The sequence below is a fragment of the Crinia signifera genome, chromosome 7, assembly GCF_055691185.1.
Source record: "Crinia signifera chromosome 7, ASM5569118v1, whole genome shotgun sequence".
NCBI classification, from domain to species: Eukaryota; Metazoa; Chordata; class Amphibia; order Anura; family Myobatrachidae; genus Crinia; species Crinia signifera.
The window spans coordinates 186070764-186087469 of record NC_139223.1 but is presented as its reverse complement, the minus strand read 5'-3'; the positions used below and the strand labels follow the sequence as shown (position 1 = coordinate 186087469).

The following is a 16706-nucleotide window of genomic DNA, read 5'->3' as shown; positions in this document are numbered from 1 at the left end:
CAAAAACTGAAATATTCCAAAAAATTTGGTTTTTCAGAATAGTTCCTTTTTTTTCCCTGACCCTTTTTCATATTTACCATGTCCCCCGGCATCCACGGCGGGCTTCAGGATCCTCTCAGCAGCACCTCCGGTCCCAGGGGTGCATTGTACGAATGCGTGGGACCTGCAAACTCGCGCAATGCACAGCTGGGACTGCTGAAGAGGATCCTGAAAGCCGCCGTGGATGCCGGTGGACCATCGGGGACCACCAGGAGACCAGGTAACTTTGTTAAAAAAAAAATATTCCAAAATCCGGAAAAATCCCTTATCCAAAATGCTCGTGGTCCTGAGCATTGCGGATAAGGTATACTCAACCTGTAGTACAGCAAGTAACAGCAGGTCCAGGACAATGCTAATCTCATAAAAACAAACCCATCAAAATGAACAAAATTTTTTTTATTAACAGTCTGAAAAAGTAAAAGATGAAACCCACAAGGGAATGAACGGAGAGAAACAAAAAGCTTTTCCTAGTGTCAAAGTTTTGGAAAGTAACAAAAGTAGTAAGTGCATAGGTCAATAATCTATTTACATGCTCTTCTCGTGTATATGTGATCTATTCATAAATAATAATAAAACTACTACAAAGATTTCACTGCAAGTTCCGTGTCTGGTTCCACGTTCTCTCTTACTAGATGCCTAGTCATTGCTGGAAAACTAACATCTGAAGATAATTGTATTGAAATAGTTTATTTCTCCAGTGTCAAAGTAGTCGCATCATCCACAAAAGATATATGAAGTCTCTGTCCTGTCCGCTTCTGTGCAATATTAAGCTTCATCCATGATCTACCTCTTCCAACTTTCCTCTGGTCACCATGTATGAAGATGTTTCTCCATAGTCCACCCACATAATGTGACAATTCAGATTTTTCGGCAACTTTCGTCATTGTTGTTAATGGACTTTGAATTTCTTTCTGCAATGGACACAAGCGAATAGGTCATTTCCAAAGCTGCAATACATGTGACTCACAGTTACAGATCACAGATTGTGATATAAACAGAAAAAGATGGTGGTTTTTTATTTAAGAAAAGATTTGAGAGAGAGTTGCCTACTATGGGTTGCAGATGTTGGCACCCTGGAATCCAACTGAATTAAAATGGGCTAGCGAGAGTTTTGGGCCCCGCACCCTGCGGACAACACACACACACACCTGTAGTTACGGCCCCAAAAATATACTATATTGTTGACTAATATTAAAGTGAGAAGATCTTAATACCAAATTATAAGCTATGGTTAACTAATCACAGGGACATATTGGCCCTTGGAATCTAGGCTGTCGATCCCTGCCAACAGCTGTGATCCTGGCCCGTTTTCGGTCAACCCGAAAGCTGAACGATAGGCGGGATTCAATGTCCCACCTGCCGATCGGTGCAAAGGGGGCATGGCCATGAAAACGGCCATGGATTGGTGATCTGCGGCTGGGATCGCGACATTCCACGGCCGTTATTGGCAGAACGGGCCCAACAGCTTCTAAAGTCGGGACCTTTCTGCCGTGATCCCGCTTCAATGCTATCGCTAAAGACAGCATTGAATAGGAAGCCGCCACTATTTCCACCATCGGAAATAGTGGCAGCACATTGAATACCATCCATAGTGTTCCTTGTCCCAATGCTTCTAGAGAGACACCTCTCCACAGCAGTTATTATTTTAAACCCCATAGTAGTTCCATAGTTAATTTTAGACCCCATAGTAGTGCCCAAGTTAATTTTATGCCCCATAGTAGTGCCTTAGTTTATTTTATGCACCATTGTAGTCCCCTATTTAATAATGTGACACATTATATGGCTGACAGTACACATTATGCCACACAGTATCCCCAATGCATGAATAGTGCCCCCTGTTCATACTGTGCCACATTGGAGTGCCCTGCAGATCAAATTATACCATGCTAGTTACAGTGGTCAAGTTCAGGTTATGCCACACTATAGTAACTCCATTTCATATTGTGTCACATTACAGTGTTCCAGTTTTTGTTTATGTAACATTATAGTGCCCTCCACATTACAATGATCAGATCAGATTATGATACATCACAGTGCCCTCCAGTTGATATTGTGCGACCTTACAGTGGCCTCCAAGTCAAATTGGCCACATTACAGTTCCTCCTTATCATTATTACATCCACTACACACTTCAATATAGAATATTTAAAGTCACACAACTCAGACGGGGCAATGGCTCAGACCTAATTGCTTCGCAGGTAAATCTGGGAAATTGGTTTGCAACTTTATAACCTAGGTCCAGGCCCCACTAAGTCTCTGGGCCCCGTAGCAATTGCGCCCATTATATTTCTGCCCATGATCTTAGCAATAAAATGGAAACTTAACCGAAACTCATTTTATCCTCACCTTGGGGCCAAATTTGTTCCCGTCCCCAATATTCGGGGTTTGCACATGGCTTCGGCTAGTTTCACTCTTGCTCCAAGAGGGACGGGAAGTGGGTGGGCATTGGACGGCAGCAGGGGAACATGTGTCGATGCCTGATTGGGGCGGACGGCTGAGGTCAGTGCCCGCCTTGAATTCAGAGGACAGAGCGTAAATGAAGGCTAGGCTGACTTTTCATTATGAATGGCATTGTGTTAGTGTACATGCGAGTGGATTCACGGGGCAGGGGTGCGGGCATTCAGCCGGGTGGTGTGCGGCGTATACCTGTTCGCTAGGCTGCGTGTAATCGCAGTTCTGAGTAATAACAGTAAGAGTGGCGGCTCTTACCTCTGTGGAGAAGGGGGGCTGCTGCAATACCCCCTTCCCTCTCTGCTGCCACCACTGCTGGACCCCAATGCTGTTGGCCGCTGGTCCCCACCACTGCCTGCTGGTCCCCACTGCAGGTCCTGACCCCCCGTCACAGTCGCATGACCAGCGCATGCACAGTGGCGTAACTATAGTCACGCAGCCCCCACAGTGGCGGGGAGGCGCTGAGAAGGTGTGGGCGCCGGGGGGGGGGGGGGCTGCAGGGCTATAGTTAGCTGCTGCCGTCTGCCCCTGCAGCTGGCGATTCTGTCTTGCGGGTCCCGGCTCTCACGGCTCCTGCTGCTTATAAAAAAAAGTGACATTTGGAAAATGACTGCCCCCATACGAAAGACAGTTTTTGAGGATGCTATAGGAGGTAGCGGCCTCCTCTAACAACTTTAAAAACGGTCTGCAGTACGGGGGCAGCCATTTTCTGAATGTCACTTTTTTTAGGGGGGGGGGTAGGGGGGTCTTTTGTTAACACTTCTCGGGGGTTTGTTAACCCTATGGGCCCTGCAGCCCATAGGTAAAAAGCGCCACTGACAGTTCTGAATAAGGCCTCTTATTCCTTTAAAGTTTTTTTTTCGTTAAGAAACCCAGTTTAACATCTCATTTCACTTCGCTAATGAAATGCCATAAACAAAAATTCAAACCGAACTCGTTTTCAGTAACCGACGACTACCAGCCGTTATGACAGCAATGATTTCCCATATTTCGGGCCTTTGCTAAGTCGTAGTAAAATATATTTCCATGCGATTCAACAACAGAATTCTGTGCACAGAAGGTAGGAGGTAACCTGACTCCTTATCAATCATACCAATGCGTATTCCTCAAGCACTAATGGACTGCAGATGGCTTTTTGTCTCTGTGATAATTGCAGCAGAGCGCATTAGCCTATAAGTTAAATGCCAAGAAGACTCTTTAGAGAGATTTGCACTTTTCCAGACCAGCCCTACAGCTCTGATGGCTTCTCATTACCGTCTCCTCTTCTGCCTAAATTCTATGGCCTACATGTCTATTTGGGATAATTATAGCGCCATATGTTATTTTTATAGGTCTTTCTTATTCTGTGAAAGGAAATGATACCTAGAATATGTGTTTTGTGTTAAGTGCCATTGCTGAAACCGGATCTGATCTCAGTGGTATACGCCATTGTTGCTTAATACACTTAATCAAACTACAGGGTGGTTTCACTTATCACCAATGAAGAGCGGTGCTCAGCCTAGATCCGCCCACATCTGATGGCTAAACCAAACTTTATAGGTCGACACATACTGTATTAGGTTGTCATGCACTGGGTTGACCAATGAATGTCGACATGCTTTAGGCCGACACACGAAATAGGTAGACAGGGTTGGGAGGCCGAGACAAGCATTAGGTCGACAATGGCTAGGTTGACAGTTAAAAGGTGGACATGAGTTTTTCACCTCTTTTTTTTTTGAGCCGACATGCGCCGACACCATCCACTAGGGCGTGAATATTATAGTGTGCAGAACTTAGCGAGGCACCATGCCCAAAATATGGCAAGCGCAGCCAGCCATGCGAGGGGTTGCAGTAAGCTTTTTGACGGTGTCCATGTCGACCATGTGGACATAAAACCGTGTAAAGCTCATGTTGACCTTTTTGACTGTCGATCTAGCCATTGTTGACCTAATGCTTGTGTCAACCTTGACATTCAATAGATCGACACATAAAAAAGGTCAAAAAGGGGTAGAAAAGGGTAGACACAAGTTTTTCATTGTTATTTTTAGCAAACCGACTTGTTCTTACTTCAAGATCCAGGTGGGGAAATATAATAGTGTAATAGTGATAATATAATAGTGAACCATGTGAGGGAACACTAATACGGTGTCCACGACTACTTATGTCGACATAGACACAAAAAAAACATGAAAAACTTGTTTTATCCTTTACCGGTGTTGACCATTTCCATGTCAACCTTTTGCTTGTGTTGACCTATTGCCAATGTCGACTTGACCATGTCGACATTTTTCATGCGTCGACCTATCGACCTAGACACTGTTGACCTAATAATCCACAGGGGATGGCTGTACTGTCACAAAGTGGTCTACTGTATGTACGAAGCCTTGGGGAAAGATAAAGGAAAGAGAGATATTGCTGGTACTTTATCTCTCTCCTCCAAGGCTTCGTAAATAGACCCCTAAGTTCCGAATAATACATTATACACACATATAATTAGGTAAATAGTAATTTTGCAATGCAGTTTATATACAATGTGGTCTATTTATGGTGCAGAGAAAATCCTTTTTCGTTCTATTTATAAAGCGGGTTGCCGCGGAGAAGGTCGTTATTTCTCCGGCTGCATCTCATCATCCTTCTTTGGTGCGATGTGTGGGATTCACAAAAGAACGGAAAGCAGAGTTTTTCAGATTTGCCATCTCAGGATAGAGTAATCTGCTGTACTACCAAGCCACAAGGTCAGGGAAAGTGAGCACTCTCCTGAGCTGAGATGCTGCCGCATTTGCCAGACGGACCTGCCTTCCGACTATACTTGCCTACTTTTGAAATCTAGAATCAGGGGGATTACAGTAGGATGTGCCAAATGAATCACTGTACGGCATCGCGGGGGCATGTCAAACTCTTCCCAAAGGTATGTGTTTGCTTGAATGCTTGTTGTGGCAATGGTGGGTAGCAATAGTAAACAATGGGATTGTTTAGTGGAAGTGACATACAACTTTACCAGTTACATACATTTAAGCAGAGCCGGATTAACAATGGGCCTGATGGAGCTATAGCTCCAGGCCCACTCTCCAAATAGGCCCATTTTGTAGCTGAGGGTCAGGGCTTTCCAACGAGACCAGCCCCGCGTCGCTAGCCCCCCGCGAACCGGAGATACCGCCAGGCAAACCTGGAACGTTCTCCCCATAGGATAACATGGGACCCGCTAATTCCGACCTCCACCCAGTTCCAACGGCTGCCAGTTCCCCCTACAGCATCACAGAAACTCGAGGTTGATCTCAGTCGAACCCAAATCGCTGGACCTTCAATCTGATACCTGGTCCATATTGGTTCATTGGTTCTAGAGATATGGCAGGTAAAACTTTTTTTTTTCATTTCTGAAATGTAATTTCATGGCTGTTCATGTTGTTTGAGGACAGATTTCTCTAGAACCAAACGGCCCCCTGCTCTCTGCCCGGCTGTTAATGGCTCTCATTTCTGCCCGGCGGCGACTGTCCCCCAGTTACCGCGAGCATGTATTCCCCCTTGGCAATGAGCATGTAATGCCACATGGCAACGAGCATGGAACCCCTGGCAATGAGCATGGAACCCCTGGCAATTAGCACGTAGGTAAGCAGCACTTATGTAGCATAATTTTTAATAGGCATTATGGTGTTTGGCATAATACGTAATGGAGATTATGGTGTGAGGCTTAACATGTAATGGGCATTATGGTGTCAATTTTTTATGTGCGCAATGCCCCTGTTTATGAAGCATATTGTGCATTATTGCTCAATCTGTTTGGTATAGTGCAGACATGTCCAAACTATGGCCCTCCAGCTGTGAAACTACAAGTCCCATCATGCATTGCCACAGTTTTGCAATTAGGGAATGCTAAAACTATGTCAAGGCTTGCTGGGACGTCTAGTTTCACAACAGCTGGAGGGCCACTGTTTGGACATGCCTGGTATAGTGTGTATTTTGGCTCAATCCATGTGGCAAAATGTGAATTTTGCCTTAATCTGTGTGGCATAACGTGAATTTTGACTCAATCTGTGTGCCATAGTGTGAATTTTTGCTCAATCGGTGTGAATTTTGGCTCATTCCATGTGGCATAATGTGTAAGAGGCAAGTACAGTATAAGGGGTTACTATTGTGTTGCATGGTTTGTATAAGGGGTACATGGTGTGGTAAACTTAGGTTACCACATAAAAGGTGCTGACATATTGTCTACCAAGTTTCGATTTTCAGTATTTTTTTATGACTGGAGTGCCGCCTCACCCCGCAAGTATCTTAGGAAATTGGCATCCTGCGGGTGCACCTTTGGAGGAGACCCACCAATATATCTCCCTGCATTTTTCCAATGCCAGCCCCCCGCCTTTTCCAGGCATATATAATTAGTTGAAAGTATTTACACAAATAGAGACACACCCATGAGCAGACCACCCAACCAGAACACTGGTCACGCCTCCCACATTATTATGTGCTGGCCACAACCCCTATTATTGCACATAATAGGCCCTTGATCATTTTCAGCTCCAGGCCCATTTAGACCTTAATCTGGCTCTGCATTTAAGCCCTGTACACATGGGTGCAGGGAGGCTGAGAGAAGAGCTTAAGCACGATAGTCAAACAGATACAAGGTCAGGGCAGGCAGCAAACAATCTTATTTAAAAAAAAGTCAGAAACACAGGAGTAGATTGATAGGACCGTGTCCTGGATGATAGAAGCACAACTGAATCTGAAGCTTCCGGTGAAGTCCTAACTGTTCCCTATATGGTCCAATATGTGAATCTTCTAACAGGATCAGGTTGAGGGTCAGATGCACTAAGCTTCAAAAGTGATAAAATGGAGAGTGATAGACAGCCAGCCCATCAGCTCCTACCTGCCATGTCACAGGCTGTGTTTGAAAAGTGTTAGGCAGGACCTGATTGGTTGGTTGTTTATCACTGTCCATTTTATCACTTTCGAAGCCCTTAGTGTACGGCCAACAAATGCATCTAAAGGCCCCTATACACTACTGCAACTCCTCCAAGGGGAGACATTGCATCTAATCCCCTTTGAACCACCGGCAGGATCACATATAATACATATATATACAATATATTGTATCCATTCCCAACTGATTCATTTTTTATTACTTTCTACTGGTACATTTTTATATTCGCATCATTGACTGTCATGGTACCCAGCACTTATTTATTATATTTATCTTAGTAGTGAGTACAGATACACAGATCAAATCAGACAGCAGATTGAAGGATACACTGTGTTTTCCTACAGACTCAGGGTGAAATTTATTAGGATGAGAGATTCAGAAAGTGATAAGCAATCTCCAGGGTTTTTTTTAAAGCGGCAATCATTTACACTGCAAAACCAGTTTGATTTTTCAGTGTAAATGATTGCCGCTTTGAAAAACTTCTTACCAAATCTCTCCTTTCTGAATCTCTCATCCTATTAAATCCCCCTTCCCCCTCTGTAATGATTTTTGTCATACTTTGCATGAACTATGCTTCAGTCCTAGTGACAAAATGTTGGTCTATGTAGATTATGATGTTACTTTTTCCTGCTTTTTATTACAGTCATATAGTTTATTGCTGTATTTACTACTCATGTAACCGTAATTCACTTTGAATATAAATTATTTAGCAGTTTACTGACACAGTTCTATTTTTTGTTGTTGTTGCTTATGTTTTTCTTTTTAATGTAAAGCTCGTAAAATACACATCATGCTCACTTGCATGAGAGCCCTAATGTTACATAGTTACATAGTAGGTAAGGCTGAAAAAAGACTTGCATCCATCTAGTTCAACCTGGTATAGATATCCATTGCTGATTTGGTAGGTTCTGGTATTTTACAGACAAATTATATTTCTTATTTGTATCCATGGATGTTTTTCTCCAGTAAATGTTTGTCCAACTTTGTCTTGAACGCATTTAATGAGCCAGCCGTTACCACCTCTCTGGGAAGAGAGTTCCAGAGTTTGACTGTTCTGACCGTAAAGAAATTCTTTCTACTAGCTGAATGAAATCTTTTTTCTTCTAATCTATACTCATGCCCTCGCGTCCTAGATTCCTTTCTAGTAGAAAATAGGGTGTGTGACAGTTCCTTATATTGGCCCTTGATATACTTGTACATGTTGAGCATGTCCCCCCTTAAACGTCTCTTTTCTAATGTAAATAGTCCCAAATTGCTTAATCTCTCCACGTAGCTTAAATTCTCCATTCCCCTAATAAGCTTTGTTGCTCGCCTTTGGACTTTTTCTAATTCTATGATGTCCTTTTTATAGTGTGGGGCCCAGAACTGTACGCCGTACTCTAGGTGAGGTCTCACCAATGCTTTATATAGTGGCATAATTACCCTTGAGTCCCTAGTTTCCATTCCCCTCTTAATACATGCCAGAATTTTGTTGGCCTTTTTTGTAGCTACATTACAATGGGCACTACATCCTAGATTGCTGTCTATTTGGACTCCTAGATCCTTTTCAAGTATGGAATTACCCAGTTCCTCTCCACTAAGGTTGTAACTTGCACACTGGTTGTGTCTCCCAAGGTGCATAACCTTACATTTATCTACATTGAACCTCATCTTCCATTTTTTTGCCCACTCATCTAGAATTGCAAGATCATTTTGAAGCATGGTGACATCTTCTGGTGATTTGATGACTTTGCTAAGTTTTGTATCATCCGCAAAGATGGATACATTGCTGAGTAACCCTATCCCAATATCGTTAATAAAAATGTTAAACAAAATGGGCCCCAAAACCGAACCCTGGGGCACTCCACTTAGTACCGGTATCATATCTGATACGGCACCATTCACAACCACTCTTTGTTCTCTATTACATAGCCAATTCCCTACCCATCTGCAGATATTTTCACCCAATCCTAGGTTCTCCATTTTATTAATCAATCTCTTGTGTGGGACAGTATCAAATGCTTTAGCGAAATCTAGGAAAATCACATCTACAGCATTTCCATTATCGAGGTTTTTGCTAACCTCTTCATAGAACCCTAGTAGATTAGTTTGGCATGAACGATTTTTCACGAACCCATGTTGGTTAGTACTGAGTAGACGGTGATGATCTAAATATTCCTGGATACCATCCCTTAAAAATCCTTCAAATAGTTTACCCACAATTGATGTTAAACTAACGGGTCTGTAATTAGCGGGATCTTCCTTTTTTCCTTTTTTGAATATTGGCACTACCTCTGCTATTCTCCAATCTTTTGGTACTATACCTGATGATAGTGACTTGCTAAAGATATAATGTAGGGGGGTAGCTAGTTCATCCCTTAATTCCATTAATACCCTCGGATGAATCCCATCTGGCCCTGGTGACTTATTTGTTTTGAGTTTGCTTAGCCTCAGTATTATTTCCTTCGGCGTGAAATCCACAATGAGATCTGGCTTATTTGTCCTGTTTGTGGTAAATGTTCGTTCCACAGTCTGCTCTCCCTTAGTAAATACTGATGAGAAGAACTCATTTAACAGTTTTGCTTTTCCCTTGTCCTCAGTAACACTTTTTACACTAGTATCAGTTAGTGGGCCTATGTTTTCCTTAATTAAACGTTTACTGTTTATGTATTTAAAATACTTCTTTTGGTTGGTTTTGCTTTCAGTGGCTATGCACTCTTCATATAATATTTTAGCTGCTTTGATTACCCCTTTACAAGTTTTGTTTGATTCTTTGTATTTTGCGAACGCCTCCTCATTCAAGTTATTTTTATAGAATTTAAAGGCTCTGGTTTTATTGTTGATAGCTGACCTTACTTCTTTGTCCAACCATGGTGGCTTTTTTTTGTTGAATTTACCTTTAGTTACTTTAGGAATGTATTCAATAGTTAGTGAATCAAGCACCTTTTTTAGAGTATCCCACATTTCCTCTGCATTTTTTCCCTCCATAATCGTTTCCCACCCAATTCCTGTAAGGGCTTCCCTGAATAATTCAAAGTTCGCTTTTCTGAAGTTTAGTATTTTTGCAGATCCTTTTTGATGTAATTTACTGAAGTTGATTTCCAGTGAAACCATATTGTGATCACTATTCCCTAATTGTTCAATTACTTTTGTGTTTGAAACTAAGTCTGTGTTATTTGTTAATACTAAGTCCAAGAGCGCTTCATCACGAGTTGGAGTTTCTACCATTTGTGTAATAAACTGGTCTTTAAGTAAGCTTAAGAACCCATTGCTTCTTGCTGATTTACCTGTTTCGTTTTCCCAATCAATGTCGGGTAAATTAAAATCCCCCATAATTAATACCTGACCCTGATTTGATGCTTGTTTGATTTGGTTTAAAAAGAAGAGACTCTTCCCTTTCATTTATATTTGGTGGTCTATAGCATACCCCTATTATAAATTTGTTTTTTGGTTTCTTATTATTGTCAGTTATCTCTGCCCACACTGTCTCCGAGTTGTCGTCTTCCAGGTCTGTGCTCATATTTTTCTCACATGATATTAAGTTATTATTTACATATAGGCACACACCCCCGCCCCTTCTATTTTCCCTGTCTTTCCTGTAGAGTGTATATCCCTCCATGTTTAATGCCCAGTCATGCGACTCATTACACCATGTTTCTGTAATACCAATGATGTCGTAGTCATCCTTACTGATCACCGTTTCAAGCTCCCCGATTTTACTCACTAAAATGGTCATGTAATTTTTATTTTTCTTAAATTTTTGGCATTACAACATATTTATTTATTTAGTAGCTTCTGCGGGAGAGGGGCAGTGGTGTCATGGATTGTGGCAGTGGCGCACGGTGGGCCCGCTACTTACCCAGGCATGTGCGGCGTCGGCTCTCCTTGCTGGCTATGCGGTGCATTGATGGCCGATGGATGTAGAGGGTAGCTGGATAGAGGGTCGACGGACAGCGTGGGGTCTGGTGGCTCCAAGGGAGGCTAGGTTTCCAGATGGCATTGGCAGACCGGCACTGCCATCATGGTTATGGGCGAATGTGTCATTGGCGATTCTGAGCTGCTTTCAGCTCAGATGCCACCCAATGTGTATGGTGCATCGGTGAGTGGTGAGCGCTGATGCCGCTCCACATCATCGCCGGCCACCGCTGCTCATCTGCTGGTATTACCAGCCAATGAGAGACAGGGTGGATGGCTTTCCATATCATCCTGCTATGGAAAGCCGCCCACCCTCATGAAAATCGCTTCGATGGACAACCAGGTCAACATCATCAATATCAACTTTCTGAAGTTGACATTGTCCATTTCAACCTCTGGAACGACAACGTCCTGACTGCGTACCATCTGACAAATACTTTGTACCAGCTTGGTGGATTTAGTTGGGACCTGGCACAAATGTTAATAAAAGATAATATGGAAACCATGGGCGAAATGTAATAGGGTGTGATTTTTGGACATGTGCGATTTTGGGTCAAAAACGGCCGAAATCGCACATTTTCCGAAAATCGCACATTTAATAGGTTGAAAATCGCGGTAAAAAATCGCACTTTTTCCCGTGAAATCGCACTTTTAGAAGTGCGATTTTTAGTCACATTTCAATTCGCATCCAGATGTTTTCCCATTATAAAGTATACAACTCGCAAATGTAATAGGGTGTGATTTTTGGTAAATGTTACCAAAAATCGCAAAAATACGGGGGGACAAAAAGCATAGGGGTCCCCCGTATTTCTGAAACCAGCCCCGGACTCTTGAACCGGTCCTGGTTCCAAAAATACGGGGGACAAAAAATCTGGGGGTCCCCCGTATTTTGAAACCAGCACCGGGCTCCAACAGCCCACGGTGTCATGCCACAGCCGGGGGACACTTTTTATACAAGGTCCACCGGCCAAAACATGAGCACCGTGGCTGGTCAGCCTTGGACGGGGTACCTGGAGGAGTGGGGACCCCCCCAATAAAGGGGTCCCCCCCCCCAGGCTTCACCCGTCCAGGGCTGAAGCCCGGGGCTGTCACCGGCGTCCGTGGCCAGTGGACGCCGGCCTGATAGGGTTAAATCGATCATACATATAATTACATTGCTTTATACCGGAGAACTACAAGTGCCAGCAGACCTCCACCGCATGCTGGGACTTGGAGAACCACAAGTCCCAGCCTGCGGGGCATTAATGGGCCCGCTGGGACTTGTAGTCCACCTGTAAAAAGAATGTTTATAAAAAACACACACAGAGAGAAGTAAAAGTTTATTACACACACACACACACCTCACTTTTACACCAGCGTTACTTACCATTCCTGGATCCAGCGCTGGTCTGGCTGCTTCACAGCCGGCTCCCCCCGCACTGACAGGCAGCGGGGAGAACCGGCTTTCTCCGTTGCCTCTAACAGCTTCTGTAGCGCTGTTCCAGCGCTACAGCTGGCACTTGTAGTTCTCCGGTATAAAGCAATGTAATGATATGTATGATCGATTTAACCCTATCAGGCCGGCGTCCACTGGCCACGGACGCCGGTGACAGCCCCGGGCTTCAGCCCTGGACGGGTGAAGCCTGGGGGGGGGGACCCCTTTATTGGGGGGGTCCCCACTCCTCCAGGTACCCCGTCCAAGGCTGACCAGCCACGGTGCTCATGTTTTGGCCGGGGGACCTTGTATAAAAAGTGTCCCCCGGCTGTGGCATGACACCGTGGGCTGTTGGAGCCCGGTGCTGGTTTCAAAATATGGGGGACCCCCAGTTTTTTTGTCCCCCGTATTTTTGGAACCAGGACCGGTCCAAGAGTCCGGGGCTGGTTTCAGATATACGGGGGACCCCTATGCTTTTTGGCCCCCCATATTTTTGGAACCAGGTCCGGCTCAATGAGCCCGGGGCTGGTTATGCTTAGGAGGGGGGACCCCACGCCGTTTTTTTCTAAACTTTTTTTTTTTTGCACAAAATCGCATTTATGAAAATGTGCACATTTTCATGACTAAAAATCGCCCGAAATCGCGGCAAATCGCATTTTTTGCCGCTAATTCGCATCTCATTACATATGCGAATTCGCGGCAAAAAGCGCGATTTTTAAAGGTGCGATTTCTGGCAAGTTTGGAACTCGTCCAAAAATCACACCCTATTACATTTCGCCCCATAAGTCAAGACTACATACATAAACTACTGGAATTATAAATTGGAGAATTTACAGTATAATAGGTTAATATTATCTGGAAGCTTTAGCTATTTGATTTGGCAAAGCTGAGGTGTGAGAAATCTAATCTGTTTGCAATCCAGACTTCATGGCACACAAAGCCATTCGATAGCCAACTACCAGCAGAACACAGTGTCCTGTCTTACTTTGGGATTATTTAAATTGGCTTGTACATTGGTAATTATATCATAACTAGTTAAAAGCCTGTCAAAATGACGGCTTCAGCAATGTACTTCCATTTTGAGCTGTGACAGTATTTTAGCCCATAAACTCACCACCCCCACCCCCAGTACCTATCTGCTCCTACCTCTAATCTCTGACTTTACAGCTCCCGATCTCCATATCTATCCAGCAAGTTTGAAACAGATCAGTGTCCCTGGAAAAATTGCTTTCACTTTCTGTTAAGGAATAATGTAGTCCATCGAGTGGAGGTAAGTTAAGATCAGTTTTGATGGAAATGATCTGCCGAACAGAAGTTGACAGTTTAACGGCAATCAGATAAGCGAAAAAAGAAACCAAACGCGTTTCTTCATAGAATTACTTCATCAGTGGTAGATTTATAACATAGATCACTGGTCGTAACTGTAATAAGCATTTAAAATTAGCTTATTATAAACATATATCATTGGTTTCAATCTACCTCTGATGAAGTCATTCTATGACGAAACGCATTGGTTTCTTATTTCAGATGATCGGATTGCCATTAATCTGACAACTTCTGTTTGGCGGATCATTTCCATCAAAACTGATGTTAACAAGCTGACGGTATATTCACTGAGATTTTATTCATTCTTTGTAATCAGTTTTTAAGAAAAAATACCTTGTTTATGTATTATATGTACACCATTAAGGTTTATAATAGCGCCTGACTGATGCCTGCTCAAGTGATCGGAGAGGCGTAGTTGCCATCTTTATCTCTTTAACGACTTTCCCACTTACCACTTTAACGCCAACAGTTATCATGTCAATTTGGTTGATCTGTCCACATTCAGCATGTTGGCATGCTCAGAGTGTTGACATTCATCATATGTACATGGATGATATGTTGACATAATTAACTGCCTACAAACCATCCCAGGGAGTTTAGCTGTGTCTTATCTTCTTCCAGCGGCTACAGGGACCCCAGCAATTTCTGATGGGTCCCAGTTGTCATGTGCTAATGAGTTCTGGTGGTAATGTGTCCACGGTGAAGACTAAACTCCTTACACCTAGCACTCGCCCTAGTGCCTAGAATCTTCCTCCTCCACAGCCTAAATCTAACCCTCCGGATTGCACGTTAACTGTCAAACTGGAATTTCCCCAAAACATGTTCCTTTAATTCTGCAAAATAAAGTGTTTAGGATTTTGTTTTTAAATTGAATGTTTCAGCAATGTAACCTATAACTATTTCACTATAGTTATTGCATACACTTCATGTGTGTTTGCCAATGAAAGAGCTATTAGTTTAATTGACCCTGTTATTTTTCCGTGTGTACCCCAAAAAATTTAAAATAATATCACCGGTCAAAATGCAATACCCTGTTCTTATTGCCCCATGGCTAATAATAATACCTTGTACTGCCAGCTCTTTCCATCTTTCTTTATTTTGCTGGATAATTTCAACCAAATCCTTTTTGAAAGTTTGCAAGTCCACAGTTGCCAAAGAGTATTCCAAAGCCGACCCTCCGTCTGTTTGTGACGTCCTCACAGTGGGTTTCCTCTGTATATCAGCACCACGCCCAACTTCAGAATTATTCAGGCTACAGAAGACAAAAAACAAATTAAATATAATACTCAATGCAGGGACTACACGTAATAAAATAATTTCTAATTTTGCCGATTGGAACTCTTCGAATTGTGATTTTTTTTTCCCGGCAGAACGACAAAATCCTAGATGCTAAATATCCCTGACTCTCAGATTCTGATCATTTCGTGGTTGCAAACGAAGAATTGAAGATTTACAAAATATTGGAGTTTTCCCGATGACCTGACTCAGTCAATGGAAAAGCAGGGAATTCCCGCCATTTTGTATGGACCTCTTAGGATAACCATACAAAAATATACTTGGGATATTAATAAGTAATATCCTATTGCTTAATATCCAGTGAGTAATATCCTATCATTACCTTTAAACAATTGTGTATTTTCCATGTAAGCAAACTAGACTTGTACCTTAACATTTTAAGTGGAAATAAAGAATTGAATTTGTCTTAAATAGAATTTTAATCACATATGTGTGGTTCGGTTCTCCAGACTTCCAAATCCACACGAATTTTGTGTATATGGACCAAATCAAAACACGTCCCGGATCCCCCAAGGATATCCAATTGGAATATATCCACAGTTTAGAATTCGGATTTTAAATCTGAATTTCATGTTTGTGAAATGTTAGGTGGTGGATGTTAATACCCGGGCAACACCATCCAGACATCGGTCAGCAAGCATATGAAATACCTAGGTGGTACAGAAGTCTGCTTTTATAACCATGTGGGAACCTGGATTTTTGATGTGCTTGCTGACCAATATGATTGGTGTTACCCAGGTATTAACATCCACCACCTGACAAACGATAACAAACGCCTTATAATATAAGGCCCCATACGGTACTAAGATTTTTTTCTGTTTTATTGTGTTGTGTTGTTTTAAATAAAGTGTTTAAAGTTTTACACTATGAGTTTCTTTGAGTGTTCTTTTTGGAGGTAACAAGGAATGAGGATGGCGATCTGCCTGTTTCTTTTTTAAAAGACACAATTAACCAGGACTAGGAGAGGCCCGCTTCTGGTACGCGGTTATGCTTTATTTGGGTTGTTTTTATACAAATAATATTTAATTTTGGTATGCACCATGAGAGTCTTTTAATCTTATGTTTTTGGAGGAATAAGTTACTGGGTCTACACAAGTAAGGAGACACCTTGAAGGAAGGTGCCCAACTATAATTTCAGCATACTAACACAGGATTCACCCAGGCCTAGGATAGGTCCATCCCTGGACTAGGGTGATCCCAGGTGGAAATACGTAAAAGAGATATAGCCTTATCAAAATACACTTTGGGAACTGAGGACAACTCCTGAAAGAAGAATTCATTGGGACTTTTATTGTAGTTTAAGTGTATTCCCAATTAGGCAGGACGCCTAATTGGGAATACACTTAAACTACAATGGTGCTATTCTAATATTGTGATTGTGGGTGATTAACA

General features: G+C 42.7%; 1 protein-coding gene across 4 annotated transcripts in view; it reads right to left on the bottom strand.

Moving 5' to 3' along the window:
• Positions 1–414: 414 nt before the first annotated feature.
• Positions 415–16706, bottom strand: part of PDE1A (phosphodiesterase 1A) — a 227683-nt gene continuing 211391 nt past the window's right edge. For all 4 annotated transcript variants that reach the window (XM_083154685.1, XM_083154688.1, XM_083154689.1 and 1 more), the window contains 2 exons: positions 15083–15270; positions 415–950 (listed from right to left, as the gene is read on the bottom strand). In XM_083154685.1, the coding sequence (XP_083010811.1) occupies positions 898–950; positions 15083–15270 (241 nt within the window). In that variant the 3' untranslated portion in view covers positions 415–897. The remainder of the gene's footprint in view (positions 951–15082; positions 15271–16706) is intronic.